At 40.6% G+C, this 13,208-nt stretch overlaps 2 protein-coding genes across 5 annotated transcripts in view; one reads left to right on the top strand and one right to left on the bottom strand.

The window, feature by feature from the left end:
- stx17 (syntaxin 17) overlaps positions 1-1,962 on the top strand; it is a 45,989-nt gene extending 44,027 nt beyond the window's left edge. For 2 of the 4 annotated variants that reach the window (XM_078423565.1, XM_078423574.1), the window contains 2 exons: positions 860-946; positions 1,300-1,962. In XM_078423565.1, coding sequence (XP_078279691.1) covers positions 860-946; positions 1,300-1,548 — 336 coding nt within the window. In that variant the 3' untranslated portion in view covers positions 1,549-1,962. Of the gene's footprint in view, positions 1-827; positions 947-1,299 lie in introns of all 4 variants that reach the window. The other 2 variants (XM_078423582.1, XM_078423592.1) reach the window with 2 other exon arrangements.
- The window catches only part of erp44 (endoplasmic reticulum protein 44), a 70,237-nt gene continuing 58,414 nt past the window's right edge, over positions 1,386-13,208 (bottom strand). The window contains exons 9-12 of the mRNA XM_078423552.1: positions 12,918-13,029; positions 9,510-9,651; positions 5,014-5,116; positions 1,386-2,681 (exon numbers count right to left, since the gene is read on the bottom strand). Coding sequence (XP_078279678.1) covers positions 2,577-2,681; positions 5,014-5,116; positions 9,510-9,651; positions 12,918-13,029 — 462 coding nt within the window. The 3' untranslated portion in view covers positions 1,386-2,576. The remainder of the gene's footprint in view (positions 2,682-5,013; positions 5,117-9,509; positions 9,652-12,917; positions 13,030-13,208) is intronic.

Raw genomic sequence — 13,208 nt, 5'->3', positions numbered from 1 at the left:
AGACCAAACCCACGTGGTTATCGGGAGAACTTGCAAACACCACATAGACCGTACTAGGGATCAGTATTGAAACCAGGTCCTCTGGAACTGTGAGACAGTTGTTCTATCCACTGCATCATTGTACCAATATTGATTCGATGCTCCAAAATGTTATTTTACATAGATTTTAAACCTGTAAGAACATCTTTCTGATAATGTTATTCCATAAATGACTGGATTTGTAAAAACTGTCTTTGGGTGGAAATTTATCTCCTTGTACACTTGAAGTCTAACTGTGACAGAGTACAGTAACAAGTTTGACCAACCCTTTGCGACCACTTATAATGCAAAAAATATTCTTTACCAGCAATATATTTTGAACTCATTTTGTAATACGTGACAATTTAAGTATTGGAATTTACTTCTCAAGTCGTTGACAGCTTTTACCAGCCCCCCAGACCCCTTCAGCTTTAAGTGCAGCAGGGGGTCTGGACTTCAATTTCCCTGCCTCCACGAGGGCACAGCTGATAAAAGAAGCCACATGCGCCTGTGTGTTAGTGTTGTCGTGTCCCTGTGATATTCTACTTCATGGAATGTGAGAGAGGGGAATATAACTAATTTATAGAGTAACAGCATATAACCAGTGTGTGTGGATTTAAATAGTATAACTCAATAATTATTTTTAAAATGCACCGAGGTGTTGATAAATATTTAAACGTTCAGCAAATTGTGTTAACTATTTACCATGCGATACTGTTAAGAAATTGTACATGTATTGACCGGAGATGAAAGATTCCGAAAACTTTAGGAATTATAATTGTATGTATGGGTTGACTGCTGCTTCCCAGCTGGAGTGCCAGTGTAATCCCTTTGAATCTAGACCCAACAGGAGAAGATTGACAGCATTGAAGACCATGTCAGTACTGCTGCTGAGAATGTTGAAGAGGGAACCAAGAACCTGGCGAAGGTAGGGATCTTTGCCTGCTGTGTAATCAATGGCACAGTGCCTGCCAGCAATACACTAAATTAACCCAATTGATTGATCTGGGCTTTCTAATGTTGAGGGAAATAGCAATTAAGAAAATAAGGGAGAAATGACACACTGCTTGTCAAAAAAAAATCAATCTGTATTGTGATGGTTTTGTGCAGTGAAACCAACTAGCACTGCCTTGTACATAGTAATCATCCATGGAACAGCTGCACTAAAGAAAGACTTTACATTGATGGATTGGGACCTGCTCTTAAGACAGCAAGAAATCACACAATAACTGACAATCTAGTTTGTGTCTTTGTTAAATCTGTTTCTTATTGATTTTTCAGGCCGCTAAATATAAACTTGCAATGTTGCCGGTGGCAGGTGCTCTCATTGGCGGTGTGATTGGAGGACCTATTGGTCTCCTGGCAGGCTTCAAAGTGGCAGGGGCTGCAGCTGCAGTTGGAGGAGGAATACTGGGCTTCACAGGAGGGAGAATGTTGCTGAAGAAACAGCAGCAGAAGATAGATCAAGAACTGGCACTTTCTTCCAGCTGCCCAGAGCTGAAGACTAAAGCTGAAAAAAAATCTAGCTGAGTTGACTTAAGACATTGACACTTGCAGAAAAAAAAGAGCAAATTATATACGTTTTTGTAAACAGAACACAAGCTGTCAACATTATAGGTGCTCCTCAGTTACGATGGGGTTCTGTTCTGAGAAACCCATCGGAAACCGGAAATATTGTAAGTTGAAATGCATTTAATACACGCGATCACGTGGCCGGAAGCGAGCTGCAGCTCGCTATGGGTTGCTGCCATTTGCACCATCGCAAAGTCGAACTATTGCAAGTGGAAGCATCGTAAGCCGGGGAGCACCTGTATTCATTATCCAACAGGCAATCTTACTGAAAATGATCAGTCTATTCGACGATCAGTTGTTTTGAACATTTTATAAAATGTTCAATGTTTAAATGTTGATTGTTTTGTATATTTTTAGGTGCATTAATAAAATATTTACTATCTAATAACTAATTGAAATGGAAATTGTCTGATGATTGCTTCAACAAAATCTCTCAATCCATCATGGTAGGCCATTTATTTTATTTTTTTCCTCAAATTAGAGATCAACACATTCTCTCGATAATGGACACAAACAGTAACACCTCAAGCCACTCCCACCTAGCAAGTTGTACATGAACACTTGCTCCTCATTTAAAGAAAACTGTAATCAACAAAATGTGGAAACAGAACCCCAAAAATGATTCCCTTTTTAATGGGGCATTGCAAATATGTAGCAAAGTTACTCCTGGCAATTCCACACTGACAAATACAGATATGGCCTTTTATTAGAAAAAGTTAGGATCTCCAACCAATTGGTGTTTTCTGGCATTTGTACACTTAACGATCTTATTAAAATCTACTACAATGAATAACCACAGTACATCAACATATTCACAAGCCAGGGAAGCAAAGGAAAACAAAACCCCACAATTTGTCTTACATTTGTTTTCAGTTTTATCCAAAATAAAAACTGTACACACAGACTTATGAAAATATAGGCTTAGTATTTCTGCCGTATCAGGCAAAGCTCTTTGATTTCTGGTCTTGTACAGTTCCTTCAAAGATTTACAATTCGTCTCTCTCTCTCTTGAGAATGGTATATCTGTGTTCACTTGGAGCCAATTTCTGGAATGAGCTTTCTGGGGGGCTGCTTGCAACGTCTTCACTTGGCTAGGTGTTAAAATGAAAACAAGGATGTGCATATGAATAGAGGCAGAAATAAACTTTATAGAATAGTCTGACACTAAAATTAGTGACATTTAAAACCTCTTTATCAATGATTGCTGCTATCGTTAAACGATGGGCCTATTGGTCTCTTGGCAGGTTTCACAGATAGATTTGCAAAAGATGCGTTTGACTAATTACTTTTTGTAATGAATTGATTTTTAAGTTGATCAATGAAGGGTTGAAGGAATAGAAAATACACTTGGCTAAAACCGTTCATCAATAATAGGAATAAGCATAAACATCAGCTAAATGGGCTGAATAGTCCCATTTATAATTGCTCAAATTCTAGGAGCAGAATTAGGCCGTTCGACCTATCAAGTCTACTCATGGCTGATCTATCTTTCCCTCTCAACCCCCTTCTCCTGACTTCTTCCCATTACCCCTGACATTCTTACTAATCACGAATCTGCCAATCTCCGCCTTAAAAATATCTATTGGCCTCCACAGCCATCCGTGGCAATGAATTCCACAGATTCACCACCTTCTGACTAAGAAATTCTTCCTCATCTCTTTTCTAAAGGTACGTCCTTTTATTGTGAGGATATGGCCTCTGATCCTGGACTCTTCTGGACATCCTCTCCACATTCACTCCATCTAGGCCTTTCACTATTTGACAGTTTTAATGAGTTCCCCCCCCTCATTCTTCTAAACTCCAGTAAGTGCAGGGCCAGTGCCGTCAAATGCTCATCCTATGTTAACCCAATCATCCCTGGCATCATTCTCATAAACCTCCTCTGGACCTTCTCCAATGCCAGCACATCCTTCCTCAGATATGGGGCCCAAAACGGCTCACAATAAGCCAAATGCGGTCTGACCAGTGCCTTATGTAGCCTCAGTATTACATCCCTGTTTTTGTATTCTTGCCCTCGAAATAAATGCTTGCAATGCATTCGCCTTCCTTACTACCGATTAGATTTGCAAATTAACTTTTTGTGAACCCTGAACCAACACACTCAAGTCCCTTTGCACCTCCAATTTCTGAATTCTCATCCCCAGTTAGAAAATAGTCTATGCGTTCATTCCTACTACCAAATTACATGACTCCACACTTTGCTACGCTGTATTCCATCTGTCACTTCTCAGCCCACTCTCTCAACTGTCCAAGCCCTTCTAAAGAGTCCATTCTTCCTCTTCACTACCTGCCGCTCCACCTATCTTTGTATCATCTGCAAATCTGGCCACAAAGCCTTCAATTCCCTCATCCAAATCATTGATATACAACGTGAAGAGTAGCGGCCCCAGCACCAACCCCTGCGGAACACCGCTAGTCACCGGCAGCCAACCAGAATAAGCCTCCTTTATTGCCACCCTTTGCCTTCTGCCATCCAGCCAACCTGCTATACATGCTAGTATCTTCCCTCTGATACCACGGGCTCTCATTTCCTTTAGCAGCCTCATGTGTGGCACCTTATCAAAGGCCTGAAAGTCCAGGTAATCCACATACCCGACTCTCCTTTGTCTATCCTGCTATTTACTTCGTCAAAGAATTCCAACAGGTTTGTCAGGCAAGAGATCTCCCTTTCACAAAACCATGCTGACTTCGGCCTATTTTATCGTGTGCTTCTAAGTACTCAGAAACCTCACAATTGCTACCAAAATAAAACAAATTTAGGATAAATGGGTATTGGTCAGACAACAGCAATGTGGTAAGTTATTATCCAATCGCAGACAGCTTGATTTTCTGCAGGGAGTGCAGACAGACCACAAAATTACTGCTAAAGGCCACATACATTTAAGTTTTTTTTAATGTAAACATGCTGATATTTTTAATTTCACATGGAGATATTGTATTTTCACATGAAGCGTCAAATGTTAAGAGTTTAATACCACCATTGATTCTATTCAGATTGCTACAAAGCAATAAGCCAATAATGATTTTCTTATTTAAAATGCAGGGAATAATGATTGGTAATTATATATTTGACTAAGTTCTAAAATAATTTATGCCCATTATCAGTCTTAAACTTAATATCTGGGTTTGTGGTCATTTCAATTATTTCAAAACATTCTGTGCTCTACAAATTAAGCGATGCCATACAAAGTATATGCAAGTTAGCCTTGCTGCTGCATTTTCTCTCCAACTAACTTTTGGCCACTTGTATCTGTTTATTAATTGCTAAATAATTACACAGCTCTGAGACCGGATTAACTTCTTTTCATTGAAACCTGTTCTGCGTAAATTGGACAAAAATTATATATTTGCAGTTCGAATTTCTGTGGAACTTTAAAACTTAAAAATAAGTTACTTATGTATTTTAAGTTCTTTATTTCTTACCTGTCCAGGAGCTACATCAGTGGGATCTGGGCCATGGTGAAATTCCCTGTGTAATTTGCCAGAGTGCAGGTCCAATACAAATTGCTTCAGTGCACCTTGGGTGCTAAAATTAAAATAAAGCAAGACATGTATTTGGGTAAAGTACAGAGCATGAAAAGGGAAATAAATTAAAAAGTCAGTGACACAAGAGACTGCAGATTATGGAATCTTGAGCAATAAAACAAACTGCTAAAGGAACTCAGCAGGTCTGGGCAGCATCTGAAGAAATGTCCTGACCCGAAATGCCATCTGTCCATTTCCTTCCACAGATGCTGCCTGACCTGCTGAGTTCCTCCATTGGTTTTCTTTTGCTTTTTAAAAAAAGTCAATTTCAATTGATCCTTTTTTGTTTGTCAGAGGCTATTTAATTGAAAGGGATATACAAGACAAGCAGCAGTCTGATCTTAATGCTAGATCCCTGGATTTTAGGAATCTTCCCCCTCCCTTCCCCCCCACCCGAAGACACACAGCAATTACAGTCTATTGCTGGGCCAATAATAACTCACACGGTGCAGAGCACCTGCAACAGCCTTTCTGTGTAACAGCCCAAAATGTCAGCAGCATGTGTCGAACACCGAGTTAACAAATACAAACTCCAGGCAGGTATGTGGTATTGACTGCTTTCAAATATTCCTCTAGTGTGGAGTAATTGCATTCATACTAGAGATAAATGCTGAATGAAGATCAATTTAAATTTCATCTTAGATCATCTATTGTCTCTACAAAGTACTAAAATGCAGAAATCAATTTTATCTATAAAATGTCAAATTTGCCACTGAAAAATGTATCTTATACAGTGGGCCGCTGTTAAACTACTAAGTGTATTTTATGGATGTTCTGAACATCACATCAGATGGTACAGGAATTGCTTTAAAAAAAAATGCATCTTACTGCAGTAAATTTGTAAGCACATCCTAAACATCATAGTATATAAAGTATGGCCATATTTCAAGGGCACACCAATTAACCTTTCAACTCATGGTTGCATAATAAACAATAAAAACAGAAAATGCTGAAAATACTCAACATTTCATGTAGTATTAGTGGAGTTAGAAACAATAACATTTCACATCAATTATTTTCTGAAAGGACAAGGAAAAGTTAGAAAATAGCTTATGTTTTAAATGAAGAAAAAGGTGAAAAGTGGAGAGAGCAAAAGGGGAAGGTCAAGGAGAATTGGGTGTGATGTTCCACTTAAGTAAATTGCAACCTAATGGAACGAACAGAGTTCTCAGATTTAAGGTAACTAACCTCAACCCTACCCCCCACCCCCGGACGCACACCCATTTCTCCCATACCTCTCCCACCTATATTCCTTCCTCTGGCTTCACAATTCGCACTGCTATCCTATCGCACACCATTTATTTAGTTTAGTTTACAGATACAGCATGGAACCAGGCCCTTTGGCTCACCTAAGTCCGCATATACCAGCGATCCCTGCACGCTTACACTATCCTACACACATTAGGGATAATTTATACTTATACCAAGTCAATTAACCTGTACGTCTTTGGAATGTGGGAGGAAACTGAAGATTTCTGAGAAAACCCACGGGGTCATGGGGAGAACGTACAAACTCCGTACTTACAGCACCCGTAGTCATGATGGAACCCAGGACTCTAGCTCTGCAAGTGCTGTAAGGCAGCAACTCTACCGTCTTTGCATCGCTGGTCTTTGTCCAACCACCTGCCTGTCAAACCTGCCTCACCCCCTCATCTGTATCCACATATAACTCACCAGGCTTTGTATTGCCCCTCTATATTTCCAGCTTTCTTCCATCTCCTCTCCCCCACATCATGCTGCCTGACCCGCTGAGTTTCTCCAACACTCTGTCTTTATTTTTAAGTGTCAAGTGTTATTGGTGCCAATGAATGAGGGTGGTAAGGGGCGAGTGAATAAAGCTCCACTAGATCTGGATGAGGTGTAAATAGGGAGATGACTTAAACCTAACATTGCCAATAGAAAAGTCGCAGAAAAAGTTCCTAGAGATTCAAATAAATATAAAAAGCTTCTGAAGTCACCCATGCGGTACATAGAATGCCGAAAGCAAATAAAGAAGATGGAATAAAAATGGAAAATGCAGGTCTGGTGATTTCTCTGGAAGTAGAGACAGAGTTAACATTTCAGGATGATGACCTTTCATTGCAACCGGATTCTCCAAAGATGCTACTTCACTAGCTGAGCATTTTCAGCACGTTTTGTTTAATTTTACATATTTCAGATCTCTAGCATCAGCAATGAAGAAAATGCTGTAAATAACCGTGGAGAGAGAGTTAGTGTTCCATTCGAACAATCTCCCTTCAGAGCAGACTTGTTTTATGCTTTCAAGATGGGGAAAGAGATGGAGAGAACAAAGAGAATGTCTGTGGTAAGTTGTAGATCAAAGGAAGTTGTATGCTGCACCAGTTGCTGTTGGCTGAGAGAGTGTATTGATCACTTGTTAATAACAGTTTATCTGACTGGAGGAAATTGGAATGGAGGGATATAAATAAGAACAAAAGATAAAAGCAAGACTGGAACTATGAATAGAATTTAACAGAAAACAATAGTTGATGGAACACTGAAATAAAAAGCAGTGCTGGCAATGCCCAGCCAGTCAGACAGCTTCTAGGGATAGAGATAAACAGTTAATTTTACAGGTCGATTATTTTACCTCAGATCTAACCCAAACTCGAAAGTCTGGTAATCTGAAATTGTTCAATTCAGTGTTCAGTCCTGAGGGCTGCAGTGTGATAGATACAAGATGAGATACTTTTAAGAACATAGGGCCGTACAGTGCAGGAACTGGCCCTTTGGCCACAATGTCTGTATTGAACATGATGCCAAAATAAACTAATCTCCTCTGCCTGCACATGGTCCACAACACTCCATTCCTTGCATGTCCACATAGCTATCTAAAAGCCTTTTAAGCACCATTATTGTAAATGCTCCCACCTTACCCCCAGACAACCCACGACTGTGTAGAAAATAAAATGCCCTACATATTTCCTTTAAACTTTGCCCCTTTCACCTTGAAGCTATGGCCTCTAGTCTTTGGCATTTCCACCCTGCGATAAAGTTCCGATTGTCTACCCTATCCATGTCTCACATAATTTTGTATACTTTTAGCAGGTCTCCCTTCAGCCTGCGAATCCCCAGAGATAACATTCCAAGTTTGTCCAATCTCTTCTTATAGCTAATACCCTCTTATTGAGGCAGCATTCTGGTAAAACTTTCCTAAACCCTCTCCAAAGCCTACATATCCTTCATCTTATGGGGCAACCACAACAGCACGCAATACTCCGAATGTGACCTAACCAAAGACATATAAAGTGGAACTTTATGATTTATTTCAATGCCCTCAAGGTTACATTGAGTTTCATCAAAACTTTGCAAAAGACCAAAGACAGGTAAGAATACAACTGGGACTGAGAATTAAAGAGACAGGCAGCTGGAAACTTCGGGTCACTCTTGTGGACAGAATAAAAGCATTCTGCAAAACTGTCACCCAGTCTGTTCAATTTCTCCAATAAAGTAGACATTACCTGAAGGAGGGGAAGTTGCAAATTGAAATTCATATTGTGACTTTGCGTAACACAAAACCAGGTCTTCTGCACTTGCATCAAGCGATGAGAGTTGAAAAAAATTGGCTTCTATTTACGATGTTTTCATATTAATTTTGGAAGAACAAATTTTTATTCAAAATCCCATTAGCTGAACTACCTTGGCATAGGCTGTCGCCCACAATGTCTGTTCCAAACAGAGTATAAATTAAACTCATCTCTTCCTGCACATGATCCATATTCCTCCATCCACTGCATATCCATGTGCCTATCCAAAAAGCTCTTAAATCACACCTCTCCTTTAAACTTTGCCCTTCTGATGTGAAGGCCATCAATATACTAAAACTCTCGTTTGTTTGTTTGTTTGTTCCTGAACTACAGCCAAAACCGTACATGATATCACGTCAATTTTAGGCCCACCTTACTCACCACCATCCCTTTGGTGCTAATGGAAGAAGTTTCATTGAAATTGGTGTTATATTTTTTGTTATTCACATTTTAAAGTTTAAATCTATCTCCTAAGGAGGGAGGGGGGGGAGAAAGTGAGGATAAGGGGGAGGGGAAGGGAAGGAAGGGGGAGGGGGAAGGGAGGGAGGGGATGAAGGGGAGGAGGGAGAGGGGAGTGTGGAGTGTGGAGTGGGGGGGGGGAGGGGGGAGGAGAGGGTGCTGCACCAATGCAGGAGAGGTTTGGGCCCACTTGGTCTAGTGCCCTCTATTTTTTTGACATTTCCACCGTGGGAAATAGGGAATTTGGAATTTTCTTTTTTTTTTGGCAGTCATGGAATAACAGGGATTGCAAAACAAAATATAATATTGTAATTGAGCAATGAAATTTAAGATCTGCAAGACATTGAGAAGCACCAGTGAATATATTTCCTCAACATATTAGGTTGCACAAGGAAAAGTTATACTTACTCTATGTCTTTATAATCTGGAAAGACATACATATGCCTAAAACTGTCAATAGCGATAACTGGGCAGTCTTCTGGCGTCTTGTGTATATGCAGGAGAGGATGACGAAACTTGTCACAGTCAGCATGTAGGAAGTTTATTGTACCTGGATGATTTAATCATGGATTAACATTGTAAACACTGTGAGGTTCTTTAGCTGAATCAAGTTAGTAAACTAACAGTGCATTTACAGTCAGATGATAGTCATTTAAACATTCCTATAAAAGCTAGACACAAAATGCTGGAATAACTCAGCGGGCCAGGCAGCATCTCTGCAGAAAATAGATAGGTGATGTTTTGGGTCGGGACCCTTCTTCAGAGAGACTATGTCTCCTTACTACAATCAGTCTGACGAAGGGACCCACCCAAAAAAAATGACAAGCAAAAAAACTGATACAAAGTTTTCATAAAGTAAAAAGGATGGCATATGATCTCAATTAGTAGCTGGAGCTGTAAAACTTAACTTGGATATTGGTGCCTTTTTTCCCCAATGGTGCAATGATTTTTCTACCATTATTTTTTATATGGAATCTTTTCATTCCAATATTTTTCATTCATGAACAGAGAGCTCTATCAAACATAGAAGAGAAGCAACATTTCCTGTAAAAGGATGACATTCAACATGTCTTGGAATGCAAGGGTGCGTCTTGAAAGTAGATGCGGCTGAATTGAAGAAATCGGGAGAAAGGGATGCCATCCTTACAAGTGACAGGATGAGGAATCAGTGGGTTTATAGTTAATGTCAATGGATAGTTTGTCTCAGAGAAATCCAGAAAAGGAACAGGCGCTGGAAATGGTGATACAATTGACAATCAAATTCTCTTCCTTGCTTCGTGATTTTGCCTTCTATCTCTAAAATCCTGCTTGTTATTCCACTTGTTAAACCGTTACTTTGGATCTGTCTTCACTGAGGAAGATACACACAATCTCCCAAATGTTCTAGGGGCCGGAGAACCTAGGGTGATGGAGGAACTGAAGGAAATCCACATTAGGCAGGAAATGGTTTTGGGTAGACTGATGGGACTGAAGGCTGATAAATCCCCAGGGCCTGATGGTCTGCATCCCAGGGTACTTAAGGAGGTGGCTCTAGAAATAGTGGAAGCATTGGAGATCATTTTTCAATGTTCTATAGATTCAGGATCAGTTCCTGTGGATTGGAGGATAGCAAATGTTATCCCACTTTTTAAGAAAGGAGGGAGAGAGAAAACGGGTAATTATAGACCAGTTAGTCTGACATCAGTGGTGGGGAAGTTGCTGGAGTCAATTATAAAAGACGAAATTGCTGAGCATTTGGATAGCAGTAACAGGATCATTCCGAGTCAGCATGGATTTACGAAGGGGAAATCATGCTTGACAAATCTACTGGAATTTTTTGAGGATGTAACTAGGAAAATTGACAGGGGAGAGTCAGTGGATGTGGTGTACCTCGACTTTCAGAAAGCCTTCGACAAGGTCCCACATAGGAGATTAGTGGGAAAAATTAGAGCACATGGTATTGGGGGTAGGGTACTGACATGGATAGAAAATTGGTTGACAGACAGAAAGCAAAGAGTGGGGATAAATGGGTCCCTTTCGGAATGGCAGGCAGTGACCAGTGGGGTACCGCAAGGTTCGGTGCTGGGACCCCAGCTATTTACGATATACATTAATGACTTAGATGAAGGGATTAATAGTACCATTAGCAAATTTGCAGATGATACTAAGCTGGGGGTTAGTGTGAATTGTGAGGAAGATGCAATAAGGCTGCAGGGTGACTTGGACAGGTTGTGTGAGTGGGCGGATACATGGCAGATGCAGTTTAATGTAGATAAGTGTGAGGTTATTCACTTTGGAAGTAAGAATAGAAAGGCAGATTATTATCCGAATGGTGTCAAGTTAGGAAGAGGGGATGTTCAACGAGATCTGGGTGTCCTAGTGCACCAGTCACTGAAAGGAAGCATGTAGGTACAGCAGGCAGTGAAGAAAGCCAATGGAATGTTGGCCTTCATAACAAGAGGAGTTGTGTATAGGAGCAAAGAGGTCCTTCTACAGTTGTACCGGGCCCTGGTGAGACCGCACCTGGAGTACTGTGTGCAGTTTTGGTCTCCAAATTTGAGGAAGGATATTCTTGCTATTGAGGGCGTGCAGCGTAGGTTCACTAGGTTAATTCCTGGAATGGCGGGACTGTCGTATGTTGAAAGGCTGGAGCAATTAGGCTTGTATACACTGGAATTTAGAAGGATGAGGGAGGATCTTATTGAAACATATAAGATAATTAGGGGATTGGACACATTAGAGGCAGGAAACATGTTCCCAATGTTGGGGGAGTCCAGAACAAGGGGCCACAGTTTAAGAATAAGGGGTAGGCCATTTAGAACGGAGATGAGGAAGAACTTTTTCAGTCAGAGAGTGGTGAAGGTGTGGAATTCTCTGCCTCAGAAGGCAGTGGAGGCCAGTTCGTTGGATGCTTTCAAGAGAGCTGGATAGAGCTCTTAAGGATAGCGGAGTGAGGGGGTATGGGGAGAAGGCAGGAACGGGGTACTGATTGAGAGTGATCAGCCATGATCGCATTGAATGGCGGTGCTGGCTCGAAGGGCTGAATGGCCTACTCCTGCACCTATTGTCTATTGTCATTCCAACCTATTGAGCATTGCAAGTTTTAATTGCTTCAGAAATGGCAGATGTCCCCAGCTGCCGAAGTTTAAATTCTGGAAGTTTCTCTTAAAATATTCTGCCTCTCATTGTAACTATCCCTTTACAGCTCCATTCTTTGAATGCTGTGTCAGTAAATGATGGGGGGAAAGCGTGGTTATGCCAGATTGGGGCGTGCATTGACGTATTCGGAAGCTCACAAGCTTTCCTAATTTGGTGCCATATTCTCTGAGCATTGGACAGAGTGAAGTGATCCTCTCTAAGAGAGGTGAGAGATCTGGGTAATGAAAAAAAGAGAGCAGGGAGAGAAGTTTTTGGGGTTAAGCTTTTTTCAATCGCCAGCCAAGGGGGCAGGTCATATCCAACTCCCCGTTCATATGCATACTGCCAGTATACCATGCCTCTAACATTGGCCGCCCAATAGTAATATAAAAAGCACGGTAACCCCAGTCCCCCATGTTCCCTTGTTTTTTGAAGATAAGCTTTTGAGATCCTGTGTGCTTTATATCCCCAAATAAATGGCATAATGATAGAATCGATTAACTTAAAGTAGGATTTGGGGATAAAAACAGGGACATTCTGAAATAAATATAGAAATCTCGGCAGGGAGACCATCTTTACTGCGTTCTTTGCCATGTGGTAGGGGCAATCATTGCTTAAGTGAACATATGATTTACAGATTTAAACAAGTAATTACATATACCGCATGTCGTCATAGATTAAGTAGTACAGCAGAATCACCTTTTTCACTGATCAACTGTCGTGCAGTTTCATGCTGGAATTTTTCCAGGCTTTCAGTGTCCTCTTTCATGTGGAACAGTATAAGGAATGGCAGGCCCTCTTCCGTTAACTCCTAAAATGTAAAATAACTCATTAAGAATATTCAGTCAAAAATAATCAGTCTTCAAATACATTTAAGATCAGTTCCATTTTGACAGCTGTTAAAATAAGCAAGACTTTATAATGAAAGCCCAAAGCAAGAACATTTAGTCAGTGGAGCTACCCCCCACTTCTACCTTAATCATCTTGCTA

The sequence above is a fragment of the Rhinoraja longicauda genome, chromosome 2, assembly GCF_053455715.1.
Source record: "Rhinoraja longicauda isolate Sanriku21f chromosome 2, sRhiLon1.1, whole genome shotgun sequence".
NCBI classification, from domain to species: Eukaryota; Metazoa; Chordata; class Chondrichthyes; order Rajiformes; family Arhynchobatidae; genus Rhinoraja; species Rhinoraja longicauda.
Note: the sequence above shows the minus strand (reverse complement) of the source record. Positions and strands in the feature narration are given on the sequence as shown.